The 13,703-nt window shown below is 38.5% G+C and overlaps 1 protein-coding gene across 4 annotated transcripts in view; it reads left to right on the top strand.

Moving 5' to 3' along the window:
- The window catches only part of LOC135108577 (uncharacterized), a 131,504-nt gene that overhangs the window by 83,350 nt on the left and 34,451 nt on the right, over positions 1 to 13,703 (top strand). For 3 of the 4 annotated variants that reach the window (XM_064019729.1, XM_064019727.1, XM_064019725.1), the window contains 3 exons: positions 782 to 907; positions 4,684 to 4,819; positions 5,041 to 5,158. In XM_064019729.1, the coding sequence (XP_063875799.1) occupies positions 782 to 907; positions 4,684 to 4,819; positions 5,041 to 5,158 (380 nt within the window). The remainder of the gene's footprint in view (positions 1 to 781; positions 908 to 4,683; positions 4,820 to 5,040; positions 5,159 to 13,703) is intronic. The other variant, XM_064019728.1, reaches the window with a different exon arrangement.

Genomic DNA, 13,703 nt, shown 5'->3' with positions numbered 1-13,703 from the left:
CGTCAAATGGGCTGAGGGGTGGAAGTGTGAGGAATTCAGTGGAGAGAATGGAGGACAGAAAACTAATAAAGATAAAAGTGAAGTCAGATGTTCTCAGTGAAAGGTTAAGAGATAGATCATGTCTGGAGTGAATGAACTGCATGAAGAGAGCACTGAATGAGAGAGGAATGACAGCAGCAAGCAAGAGTGATTTTGTCTGATAGAGGTGAATGAAGAGTGAGGGGGAAGTGCATGAAAATGACATGGTTTCCTTGACCACAGGGAGGGGATGTAGACACATGGAGTGGCCCATTGGCATATGGACTGAGAGTGCAGGGTGCTCTGTAGGAAGTAGCCTGCATCTGCTGTGGTCTCAGGATTGGAGTAGGTGCGGAGTAGGGAAGAGTCTCATTATGAGGGGACAAGGATAAACCAGTGTATACTGATGGGCCAGCCAAAATTAATATTTATCTTATAATTATGCTTGTGCTTCTTCAATGCTGGAAAATGAAGTAATATTTTGCATTTGCATCCAGTGAGTTTTTGTGTTGTACTTGTTCATGTTTTATTTCTTTCACTTCTCTTCCAAATAGAGTGCGATTAAAACCTTTTTATTATATTTGAATATCCAGCCATGTCATCAAAGTGGAGTTAAAAATAAAAATGGTTCTTCAGTAGTCATTAAGAATATAACTTAAGCTGCAAGAAGCCTGTAAGCCTGAAAGTGTCAATCCCTAAGAAGTAGGTGCAGCTGTATTACATGTTTGTCTGTGTATGAATAGCTTTGTGTCTTGCCTCACAGTGGAGCATGGAGGGCCGGCACTAGAGAGGGCTGTGATGTGGATGAGGAGTGCTGAGAGTGACAGTGGCCAAGAAAGCAGTGATGAGTGTCCAGGTCCCACAAATGCCTCCTGCACATTGAGGACAAGTGAGTGCTGTGTGTGATGTTTCTTGGCAGCTGGTAGGGATATTCTGTTCTTTGCAGTTTCCTTATGCTACACTTATGAATTTTGTTGGTATTGGTTGCTTCAGTCATTTTACAGATACACCTAAGTATGGCTTAGTATTATTCATTGGCATATTCTTTAAAGCATGATGTGTGTTAGTTGAAAAGGTTATTCTCTAAATGAAACGAATGTGAAGAACAGTAATGGTAATGGAATGTTCAGGCAGTTGAGATAATTTGTGTATTTACCTAGTTGTATTGTACAGGGCATGAGCCAAAGCTCATTTTGTCTTGTTTCCATAACCATATTTATCCAGTTATTCTTGAAACATGTACACTGCTTTCTGCAACCACCTCTTCCTTTAAATCATTCAGATTTCAGTAATTCTGTACAGGAAACTGTATTTCTTGATTTTACTTGAACATCCATTCTTCTTTATTTTCTTCCCATGCCCCCTCATCTGTTTCTCTCCCTCCTCCATCTGGGGTACCAAGTAATTTCTGTCTATTCTTTCTAAATTGTTTACTAATTTGTACATTGTTATTAGGTCTCCTCTTTCTCCTCTCTCTCTCTCTCTCTTGTGTGTTGGTAAACCCATCTCTTCAAGTCTTTCTTCATAGCTTGAGTCTTTCAATTCTGGTACCATCTTTGTCACTTTCCTCTGTATTGTCTCCAGTTTCCATATACTTTTTTTTTTTTTCTGTATAGAGCCCAAACTACTGCTCCATATTCATATCATGCTTGCTATAATTTTCTTCATCATTTCTTTATCTAAATAGTTAAATGCCACCCTAATGTTGGTTAACAAGCTGTATGTAGAGCCGAATATTCCTTTTATGTGCCTTCCAGGTGATATAGTGTGTCCTGGATCATTACTCCAAAATCTTTTTCTTCATTACTTTTCATTATTATTTCTGCCATTTTGTAATTCCATAAAGGCCTCTTTCTACTTTTTCCTATTTCTAACTCATAGCATTTTCTGGCATTAAATTCTAGTTTCCATCTTTGGCTCAATGTATGTAACTCCTTGCAGTCATTTTCATCTGTAATTATTTTAATTATTTTTGCATCATCAGCAGAAAGCTTTATATAATTACTTAGATCATTTGTCATATCATTTATATATATTTGTAACAAAATGGGTGCCAACACAGATCCTTGCAGTACCCCACTTGTTACATCGCACAAACTTGAATTAGTGTCTCTGATTAATATTCTCATTTCTCTTCCTTGTAAATAATCACCTATCCATCTTTATGTTGCTCCCTTTAGTCCTCCTCCATTTTCTAACTTTCACAAAAGACTTGTGTGGGGAACTTTATTGAATGCTTTTTTTTTGAGATCCAGGTATACCACATCACCCCATCTGTCCCTGTCGTGCACTCCATCTGTTACTTTCATATAGAAGCTCAGTAGATTTCTGATACAGGATCTCCCTTTCCTGAATCCAAATTGTTTTTCTGTAATTATATTTTTATCTTCTAAATATTGCACCCATCTATCTTTAATTACTATTTAACAAAGCTTGCATACAATACTTGTTAGTGACACTGGTCTGTAATTTAATGGTTCCATTTTATTTCCCCCTTTGTATATTTGGATTATGTTTGCTCTTTTCCATTCCTTTGGTACTTTTCCTTCTTTCAGTGAACTGTTAATTATATCCCATATGGGTTCCTCCATTTGTTCTTTGCATTCTTTAATACCCATCCATTTACTTGATATAGTCCCATAGCTTTTATAACATCCAGCTCTTCCAGCAGTTTCTTAATTTCTTGTCTCTTTACTTGTATCTCCTGTATTCCCTCATTGTGATACCACTTTTGGTGCCACAAAATCAGTTTCCTTTGTAAACACAGATTGAAAACTCTCATTCATTAGTTCACTCATCTGAGTAATTTCATAAGTTCTTCCTTCTCTTTTTAACTTGTTTATGTCATCCCTGTTTCATTTTGTCCATTTACATATCTGTAAAAGAGTTTGGGCTCTTCCTTGCATTTTCTTACTCTGTCATTTTCAAAACTTCTTTCTTCTTCACTTCTTATTATACCATATTCATTCTTTACCTTTCTGTATTCTTCCCTAATATTTCTGCTCAGTTTTCTCATAATTTTCCTCTATGCCCTGTCCTTTTCCTTTTTTGGTTCTACTCACCTAGCATTATACCATTCATTCTTCCCAATTATCACTTTATAACTTGGTACAAACTGTTGCACCCCACTCTATAGTTGCTGAAAAATATCTCATATTTTTCTTGGACTACTTTACCTTCAAATAGTTCTTTACTGTTATTTTTCCATAAAATTTAGTAAGACCTGCAAAGTTTGCCTTAGCATAGTTCTGTCTCCCATTTCTAAAGTGTTAATTTCTGTGCAACACTGTTTCCTTCTGTAGCAATATTTCTGTTGTCACATGATCACTTCTTCCCATTGGACTCAGACAATGTATATTTGGTGTACTTTCTGGAGTTTTTGTAAACACTAAGTCCAAATGTGATGGTTCTTCTTCTCCTCTGCATCTTGTAGGTTCATTCACCCACTGTTTCATTGTATTCACCATCATAAATTCTTATCATAAGTTCTTCCCTCCATGACCCGACATTTTCTTTCACCTCCATCTCCTAGTTAATTCCTTCAGTGTTGAAATCTACTAAGAGCACTTTGTTATTTTTGCTTATCATTTCCTCTATGCTATTTTGTGTGTGTGTGTCTGTGTCTGTGTGGACCAATGTTCATTGTCCTATGTAATGTATAGTTTATCATATTTTTTCATGTGTGTGTGTGTGTGTGTGTGTGTGTGTGTGTGTGTGTGTGTGTGTGTATTTACCTAGTTGTATAGTACAGGGTCCGAGCCAAAGCTCAATTAGTCCTGTCTCCCTACCCGAATTTGTCCAATCTCTCTTTAAACATGTGCACACTCTTTGCCGCAACCACCTCTTCTTTTAAGTTATTCCATATTTCAACCGTTCGATGCGGAAAGCTGTATTTCTTAATATCTCCCAAACAATGACTCTTCTTTAATTTCTTCATGTGTCCCCTTGTACGTCTATCTCCTTCCTCCACTTTTACAACTAGGTCATCTCTGTCTATCTTCTCCATGCCATTTACTAATTTGAACATTATTATCAGGTCTCCTCTTTCCCTTCTTTCTTGCAGTGTTGGTAATCCAATTTCTTCCAGTCTTTCCTCGTAACTTAGGTCTTCCAATTCAGGTATCATATTCGTAGCTGTTCTTTGTATTCTTTCCAATTTCCTTATATCTTTCTTCTTGTGTGGAGACCATACCACTGCTGCGTATTCCAGTTTGGGGCGTATCATGTGTGTTATGATTTTCTTCATCATTTCTTTGTCTAGGTAATTAAATGCCACCCTGATATTTGCTAGCAAATTATATGTAGAGCCAAATATTCTATTGATGTGTTTTTCTGGTGATAGCATGTCTTGAATTATTACTCCCAAGTCTTTTTCTTCTTTGCTCTTTGGTATTGTGATTCCTCCCATCTTATACTCCCATGAAGGTCTCCTTTTACTTCTTCCCATCTCCATTACATGGCACTTCTTTATATTGAATTCTAATTTCCATCATTTACTCCATTCATAAATTCTATCAATATCCCTCTGTAGTTCCTCACAATCCTCTTGTGTGTGTGTGTGTGTGTGTGTGTGTGTGTGTGTGTGTGACATTAAGCTTAAGACATTAAGCTGATGGGGTGCCAGTCTTAAGGGGATGCTTAGAGTAACGTTAAGTTCACCTGCAGCAGGGAAGATGGAGGTGCTGATGAGATGCCTGTCGCTGCTTGTGGCAATGCTGGACTACCCTGCTCACACCTGGGATCTGCAGCGATGGCAGAAGCTGACGCTGGTGTTGACCAAGTTTTACCAGGCCTGGGTCCAGTACGTGTCTTGCAGGCTTACTTTTCTTGCAGTCTTTTGAGTGGTTAGTTAACCATTTTGTACCTGTGGTCATCCTTTGCTCATTTAACTCCTCTTGGCCACATAACTATTTAATAAATTGTAGCATAAAAAAAGTTATTGATAATTATGGGAAAAATGGTGCAGCAGTGAGAGAGTTAATGATTTTTTTGTTGGGGACTTCACTTGCTTTTGGTTTCCAGTGTGGAAGTCATCAGCAACCCTGACTTCACCATTTCAAGAGGCCAGGTTATGTGTACAAGTCACCTTCAGTTGTGTCACAAGAGTAGTGAAGTGCTTCTCAGTTTTTGCTGTTACCAGGTCTCTGAATCTGAATGGGTTCTTTCTTTGGAATTCTTTCCTCTTCTCTTTGCGAGAGAACTAATGGGCTTTTTCTCTCTTCTGAATTTGTTCTTGGCATTGGTGTGTCTTCTTTGTGATTAAAAAAATGTTATAGAAATAGTGTGTTGTTGGTGCCATCCCTTAATGTGGGAAGGCATTAACCAGGTAACCTCAGTACCACAGTACTTACCCCCTCATCCCTATACTGTCTGAACACTACACTGCCATTCCCACAAAGCAGGCACTATTATTCCTATTGTTATTGTCTATGACTTTATCCTTTACTTACAACTTTTTCTGTTTTACTAACTATTTAATTGGTGGTATTATTATTATTGTTTTTTTAATTTATCCATTTACCTATTTATTTATTTATTTACTTCTTTCTTTCTTTCTTTCTTTCTTTCTTTCTTTCTTTATTTATTTATTAGTTTATTTTTTCTGGTGTGTGTGTCAGTGAGAGGAGGGGTTACCTAGTTATATTGTACAGGGTCCAAGCTAAAGCTCATTTGACGTCTCCATACCTGCATTTATCCAATTTCTCTTTAAATTTGGTGACAACAATTGTAACCACCTCATCACTAAAGCTATTCCAGTGCTTCAATATGGGAAACTATATTTCTTAGTGTCATTGAGACATTTACTCTTCTTAATCTTTTTTATTTTTTTTTATTTTATGTCCTCTTGTACATCTTGTCCCCTCATCCATATGCATCACCAAAACTTGTCTGTCTACCTTTTCCATACAGTTTATTTAATTTGTACATTGTTATCAAGTCTCTCATTTCTTCCAGTTGCTCTTCCTAAGTCTTTTCCTTCAATTCTGGCACCATCTCGTTGCTGTTGTTTGTATTCTTTCCAATTTCTTTGTATTCTTTCTATGTGGAGACCATGAAGCATACTCCAACTTAAATGTATCAGACGTATCATGGTTATAATTATTGTTTATTTATTTATTATTATTATTTTTTTTTTCATCATATCCATGTCCATGTAGGTGAAAGCCACTCTTAATGTTACTTAACATCCTATATGTGGAACCAAATATCCAACTTATATGTTCTTATGGTGACTGTGTCCTAAATAATCATCCCCAAATCCTTTTCTTTATTACTTTTCATCATCATATTTTCACCCATTTTATAGTACCATATAGGTCTCCTTGTACTTTTCCTGTTTCCTACACATGTCATTTCTTAGGATTAAATTCAGGTTTCCACTTTAGGTTTCAAGCATGAATTTTATCCAAATCTCTCTGTAATTCCTTACAATCCTCCTGGCCCTTTATAGCTCATAACAACTTTGCATACAGCAGACATGTTAATGTCTGCATACAGCAGACATATAGCTATTTAATTCTTTCTGTATATCATTCATGTAAATGTGAAACATAATTGGTGCTGATACAGATCCTTATGATAATTCACTTGTTATCTCACCCCAGCTTGAAATTACATTGATTATTGTCCTCATTTGTCTATCCTTCAAATAATCTTGCATCCAACTTAATATGTTGCTTTTTAATCCTCCTATATTTTTCAGTCTCCACAGTAGGCTCATATGTGGAACCCTGTCAAATGCTTTTATATATATATATATATATATATATATATATATATATATATATATATATATATATATATATATATATATATATATATATATATATATATATATATTGATAGATAGATAGATAAATAGATAGATAGATAGATACAGATATACAGCCTCCACCCATCCATCACTCTAGTATAAAAGCTCAGCAGATTTAGAACACACAATCTTTTTTGTCTAAATCCAAATTGTTTATCTGTAATTACCTCATTTTCTTCCAAATACTGCACCCATTTGTTTTTTATTACAATTTCACAGTTTACCTATGACACTAGTTAATGATACTGGCCTATGATTAAGTGGCTCCAGTTTGTCACCTTTATAGATAGGCATTATATTGCCTCTTTTCCATTTTTAGACACTCTTCCTTCCTTCAATGAACAATTTACCACATTCCAGATTGACTCTATCAGTTGGTCTCTACATTCTTTCAATACCCATCCAGACACACCATCTGGTCCCATTGCTTTTGTAACATCTAAATCACTCAACAGCTTGTAGATTTCATACTTTCTACCTTAATTCATATAACCCTTCATTTGATACTCCACTTATAGGCAATATAAAATCTGCTTCCGTTTTAAGTATGAATTTAAAACTCTCAATCATAATTTCACTCATCTCCTTGTTATCTTCATGTGTCCTTCCTTCTTTTTTTTTAAATTAATACAATCTCTATATATCATTTTATCATTTATTTATAAGGAGGAGGCAGTAGGCACCTGCCAAAATGATAATTACTCCCAGTGAGGTCTAAAGCACTGGATCAGGGGGTGCTGTGAAATTATCATTAAAGCTGTGACCTCACTGAACGTTTCCTTTTGTGTCTCACAACAACTCCCTTCCTCCACACAAAACTACAAGCACCCTTCACACACACCCTTCACTCAAATTTTCAAAATTCATTGCAACTCCTTCCCTAGCCTTGAAGTCCCCATCTAGGGAAGGGACCACAAGTGTCCCCAGGTCGGACTGCCCTTCTGACAACAACCCTAAATGTCTTGACACCCCCCCTCAACTTTTTCTTAATTAACTTCTGCAACATTCGTGGTCTAAGATCTAATTTTCAATCTGTAGAACACCACCTCTCCTCTTCTAAACCATGTCTTCTTTTCCTCTCTGAAACTCAGGTGTCTGAGGCAACTGACAGTAGCTCCTTTTCTGTTCCCTCCTACTTTCTCTACCTTAATTTTCAATCCAAAGCTGGATATTGTGTTTATGTGTGCAATGACTTAACCTGCTCTCTTGCCCATGCTCTTGAATCTTCCGAGTTTTCCACCATCTGGCTACGACTACAGAGTCACTCTCAAACTAAATTTATCTGTGCTGTATATCTCTCACCTAATTCCTCTGACTATAAGAAATTCTTTGACTACTTAACTTCCAAAGTAGAGCACATTCTGGCTCTCTTCCTTTTTGCAGAGATCTCCATTCTTGGAGACTTCAATGTTCACCACCAGCTTTGGCTTTTCTCTACTTTCACTGATCATCCTGGTGAACTAGCCTTCAGCTTTGCTATCCTCCATGACCTAGAGCAATTGGTGCAGCACCCTACTTGCATTCCTGATCATCTTTGAGATATGCCTATTCTTGACCTTTTCCTGACCTCTAATCCTTCTGCTTATGCTGTCACCCTCTCTTCTCCGTTGGGCTCCTCCAACCACAATCTCATATCTGTATCTTGTCCTATCGCTCCAATCCGTCTTCATGATACCCCTAAGCGAAGGTGCCTCTGGCGTTTTGCCTCTGCTAGTTTAGCAGACCTGAGGAGGTATTTTGCTGATTTTCCTTGGAATGACTACTGCTTCCATGTCAGAGACCTGTCTTTGTGTGCTGAATGCATAACAGAGGTGATAGTGTCTGGCATGGAGGTGTACATTCCTCACTTTTTCTCGACCTAAACCTTCCAAACCTTGGTTTAACTCAGCTTGTGCTCGTGCTGTACATGATAGAGAGGTGGATCACGAAACATACTTAAGCCTTCCATCACCAGAATCTCATGCATTTTATATTTCTGCCCAGAACCATGCCAAGTATGTTCTCCAGCTAGCCATAAACTCCTTCATTAACAAAAAGTGTCAAAATCTTTCAAGATCTAACTCTCCTCGTGGCTTCTGGCATCTAACCAAAAATATCTCTAATAACTTTGCTTCTTCTTCTTTCCCTCCTGTATTTCAACCAGATGGCACCACTGCTATCACATCTATTTCTAAAGCTGAACTCTTTGCTCAAACTTTTGCTAAAACTCTATCTTGGACGATTGTGGGCTTGTTTCTTCCTCTTTTCCACACTCTACTTCATACTACCTATTAAAATTCTTTGTAATGATGTTTTTCATGCCCTTGCTGACTTAAACCCTTGGACGGCTTATGGACCTGATGGGGTCCCCCTATTGTTCTCTGAAACTGTGCCTCCGTGCTTGCACCTTGCCTAGTGAAACTCTTTCAGTTCTGTCTGTCAACATCTACCTTTCCTTCTTGCTGGAAGTTTGTCTACATTCAGCCTTTTCCTAAAAAGGGTGACCATTCTAATCCCTCAAAATACCGTCCTATTGCTTTAATTTCCTGCCTATATAAAGTTTTTGAATCTATCCTCAACAGGAAGATTCTTAAACATCTGTCACTTCACAACCTTCTGTCTGATCGTCAGTTTGGGTTCCATCAAGGGCGCTCTACTGGTGATCTTCTGGCTTTCCTTACTGAGTATTGGTCATCCTCTCTTAGTGATTTTGGTGAAATTTTTGGTGTTGCCTTGGACATATCAAAAGCTTTTGATAGAGTCTGGCACAAAGAATTGATTTCCAAACTACCCTCCTACAGCTTCTATCCTCCTCTCTGTAACTTCATCTCGAGTTTCCTTTCTGACCATTCTATTGCTGTTGTGGTAGACGGTCACTGTTCTTCTCCTAAATCTATTAACAGTGGTGTTCCTCAGTGCTCTGTCCTGTCAGCCACTCTCTTATTATTCATCAATGACCTTCTAAGCCAAACTTCTTGTCTTATTCACTCCTATGTTGATGATACCACCCTGCATTTTTCTGTGTCTTTTCATAGCGTCCAACCCTTCAGGAAGTAAACATTTAACACAGGGAAGCTATGGAACGCTTGACTTCTGATCTTTCTAAAATTTCTGTAGGTACCTTTTTAATTCCTCAAAATCCTTCCTAAAGTCAGGCATTTTACTAGTGTTTTTGCTTCTAAAAGTTTCTTCCCATTTTAAATTGTACCTAATTTCCCAATGGTCACTGTTACCCAGCTGTCCTCCAACCTGCGTGACTGCTTCCTTCCTGTTAGTAAGAATTAAATCTAGAATACTGTCCCCTTGTGGGTTCTACGACTACCTGTTTTAAAAAATTATCCTGAATTACTTTGAGAAATTCCTCTGCTTCCTTGTTACCCACCATCAGGCTCCAGTTGATATTCATAAAATTAAAATCTCCTATGCTGATTTTACTACCCTGAACTTTTACACGTCTTTTCATAGACGTGCAACCCTTCAGGAAGTAAACTTTTCAGGCAGAAAAGCTACAGATCGCCTGACTTCTGGTCTTTGTAAAATTTTTGATTGGGGCAAAGCAAACTTGGTATTGTTCAGTGCCTCAAAACTCAATTCCTCCATCTATCAACTCAACACAACCTCCCAGATAACTATCCCCTCTTCCTCAATGACACTCAACTGTCCCCTCTTCTACACTGAACATCCTCGGTCTGTCCTTTACTTATAACCTGAACTGGAAACTTCACATCTCATTTCTAGCTTAAACAGCATCTATGAGGTTAGGCGTTCTGAGATGTCTCCGCCAGTTTTTCTCACTCTCCCAGCTACAAACTCTGTACAAGGGCCTTATCTGTCCACGTATGGAGTATGCTTCACATGTCTGGGGAGTTCCATTCATACCACTCTTCTAGACAGGGTGGAATCAAAAGCTTTTCATCTCATTAAGTCCTCTAACTGACCGTCTTCAGTATCTCTCTCATCGCCGCAATGTTACATCTCTGGCTGTCTTCTACCTTTATTTTCATGCTAACTGGTCTTCTGATCTTGCTAACTGCATGCCTCCCCTCCTCCCGCAGCCTCACTGCACAAGACTTTCTTCTTTCTCTCACCTATATTCTGTCCACCCCTCTAATGCAAGAGTTACCGTAACCGGTATTCTTAATCATTCATTTTTTTCTCTGGTAAACTCTGGAACTCCCTGCCTGCTTCTGTATTTTCACCTTCCTATGACTTGAATTCCTTCAAGAGGGAGGTTTCAAGACACTTATCTTTCAGTTTTTGACTACCACTGTGGACCCTTTTCTGGGACTGTCATCTCAGTGGGCTTTTTTTATTTATTGTATTTTTGTTGCCCTTGGACAGTGTCCCTCCTACATAAAAAAAAAAAAAAATGTTTCTCTAGAAAAGCTTTACATATAGTTCACTAAATCCTTTTCAAAGTTCCTTTCTTCTCTTTTTTTTCCTAAGATATTAATTTCTTACTTTTTTATAGTCTCTATTCCCTTTATTCCACTGCTTCTTCACCTTTTTTCTATGTCTTGCCCTTGTCCCTTTTTGCCCTTCCCACATCTAGCATTATACCAACTATGCCTGCTCATTTTCACTTGGTACGTTGGTACAAATTTAAACACTTCCTCTTTGTACGTATTTAACAGTGCTTCACATTTTGTCTGTACTTCCTTGTCTTACAACAGCCTATCCCACTTTATAATTCCTTAAAGTTTCTTAGGTTCTTTAAAATTTACCTTTGCATAGTTTAGTCTACCATTTCTGTATTCTTTCCAATCCTTTACTGTTATCACTTCCAATTTAATCCCTATTACAGTTTGATCACTTCCAAATGGGGGCAGTTACGTCGTATTTTGCCTAGATTCCTGTAAACACTAGGTCAAACATTGAAGGTTACTCTTCTCCTCTGTATCTTGTAGCTTCGTCTACCCATTGCTCTAAAGTATTCGCCATTTCTAATTGTATTATCTCTTCATATCATAAATCTGCACCCTCCCCTGGTTCCGACTCCTCCCACTTAACATTCTTGCAATTAAAGTCTTCCATGAGCAACACCTTATTTGTTTTCTGATCATATTTTCCAAGCATTTCCATAATTCTTGCATCTTATACTCTTTTGTCTTTCATATATTTGTCTTGGGTGGTATATGTGACAATAATCTTTCTCTTCTCTTTTCACTGCCTTTAACCCTTTCCTTCCGGCAATCGTATATATACGATTGCAAAAATGCGTCCGTAGCGACGGCGATCATACCGGTAATCAAGAATTTTCGCGCCTCAATTTTGAGGTCCAAGCGCGGTTTCTCGAGTCAGATGGTGTGAGTGGAAGTGTCTGGCATGTTTCCACATGTAGTGTTGTCACTAGCTCTGGAAATTTAGTGGTAACTAAGCTATTTTCCCTTTCTCCGGGCGACACTTGGCAACCCCAGCGACCCGCCGGGTGGAAAGCACTCGCCGGGTGGAAAGCACTATGATAAGTGTGAAGAGACATCCTGATAAGAGCCAAGGATCTCAGATCATAACTCACCATGGAGCAGGACACAACATATGTATTTAGCAGTACTTCTGAGTTTGAAGACAGTGACAGCGAATATTTAGAAGAAGCTGAAGAAAGCGAAGACATTAGTGAGGACTCGGAAAATGATTTACAGGATCCACCTGTTTTATCAGAACAGAGAGATGATACCTATCATTCTTTCATGTTAATTTTTTCATTATCTTCGATTTTATAATAAAATGGTAGAAGGTAACTTGTCAGAGAGAGAGAGAGAGAGAGAGAGAGAGAGAGAGAGAGAGAGAGAGAGAGAGAGAATGTTATTTGCCTGAAACTTGATGTGAAAAGGGATGAAATCTCTCTCTCTCTCTCTCTCTCTCTCTCTCTCTCTCTCTCTCTCTCTCTCTCTCTCTCTCTCTCTCTCTCTCTCTCTCTCTCTCTCTCTCTCTCTCTCTCTCTCTCTCTCTCTCTCTCTCTCTCTCTCATTGGAAGTGTACAATTTCCCCTCCAAGATGAGAGAGAGAGAGAGAGAGAGAGAGAGAGAGAGAGAGAGTGTGTGCGCGTGGCGTCATCGCTCTCTGGGCTGTTTCTGGATGACGGATCACACAGCGGGAGGAGGAGGAATCCTTTATAAGGCATAAACTCAACTTTGAGAGGTCACATCGAGCTACAAAGTATATCATTGTATTCAGAATAACAAAGAGAAAATAATTATTAGTATTCAAACAATTTTCTGACAATTTCAAGGTTTACCATTTTTAGCCGTCACACAAAACGGGAAAATAATTTAAGCGCCGGAAGGAAAGGGTTAACTACTGTATCATAGTTTTTATACCTAAGGGGAGACTTTATACTAATTCTCCCTGAAAATCTCTCACGGGCACTTCACTCACCTTGTTTTGAAAAGCACATTACAAGCCACTCATTCAGAAGGTCCAGAAAATTCACTGAAATATGAATATTGTGCAGTAATTATGTCAAACCCAAGTTGAGGAGGATATTACTTAGATTTAGGAAAAGCAAGTAGGGAATAGGAATATTCTAGGAAGATTAAGTAGTGCAGAAGCATTTCATGGCAAGTCACCACCTGCCAAGCTAGGATCACAGTGATATCGACACCTTGTTGGCATCTACTCCACCACCCTCACCCTCCCTCTGACTCCAACCTGTAACCAGTCAAGAGGTGGACCCTGATTTCCTCAAAAACCTCACACCAGGCATCCTGAAAATGCAGGAACAGTGAGTAGTGGCACAGTGGTGACTACATTCTCCTGAAAAGCGACCAGCAGAGGTGACACCCAACATTTCCCTTAAGGGCATCAAGGAGGGACCAGGTGGACAAGGCAGCTGGATGAGGTCAACCCAGGTCACCCTGGGGATTGCAAGGTAACACCACATGGACACCATGGG

The sequence above is a fragment of the Scylla paramamosain genome, chromosome 17, assembly GCF_035594125.1.
Source record: "Scylla paramamosain isolate STU-SP2022 chromosome 17, ASM3559412v1, whole genome shotgun sequence".
Lineage (NCBI taxonomy): Eukaryota > Metazoa > Arthropoda > Malacostraca > Decapoda > Portunidae > Scylla > Scylla paramamosain.
The sequence above is the reverse complement of the archived record's forward strand: the minus strand, read 5'-3'. Positions and strand labels throughout refer to the sequence as shown.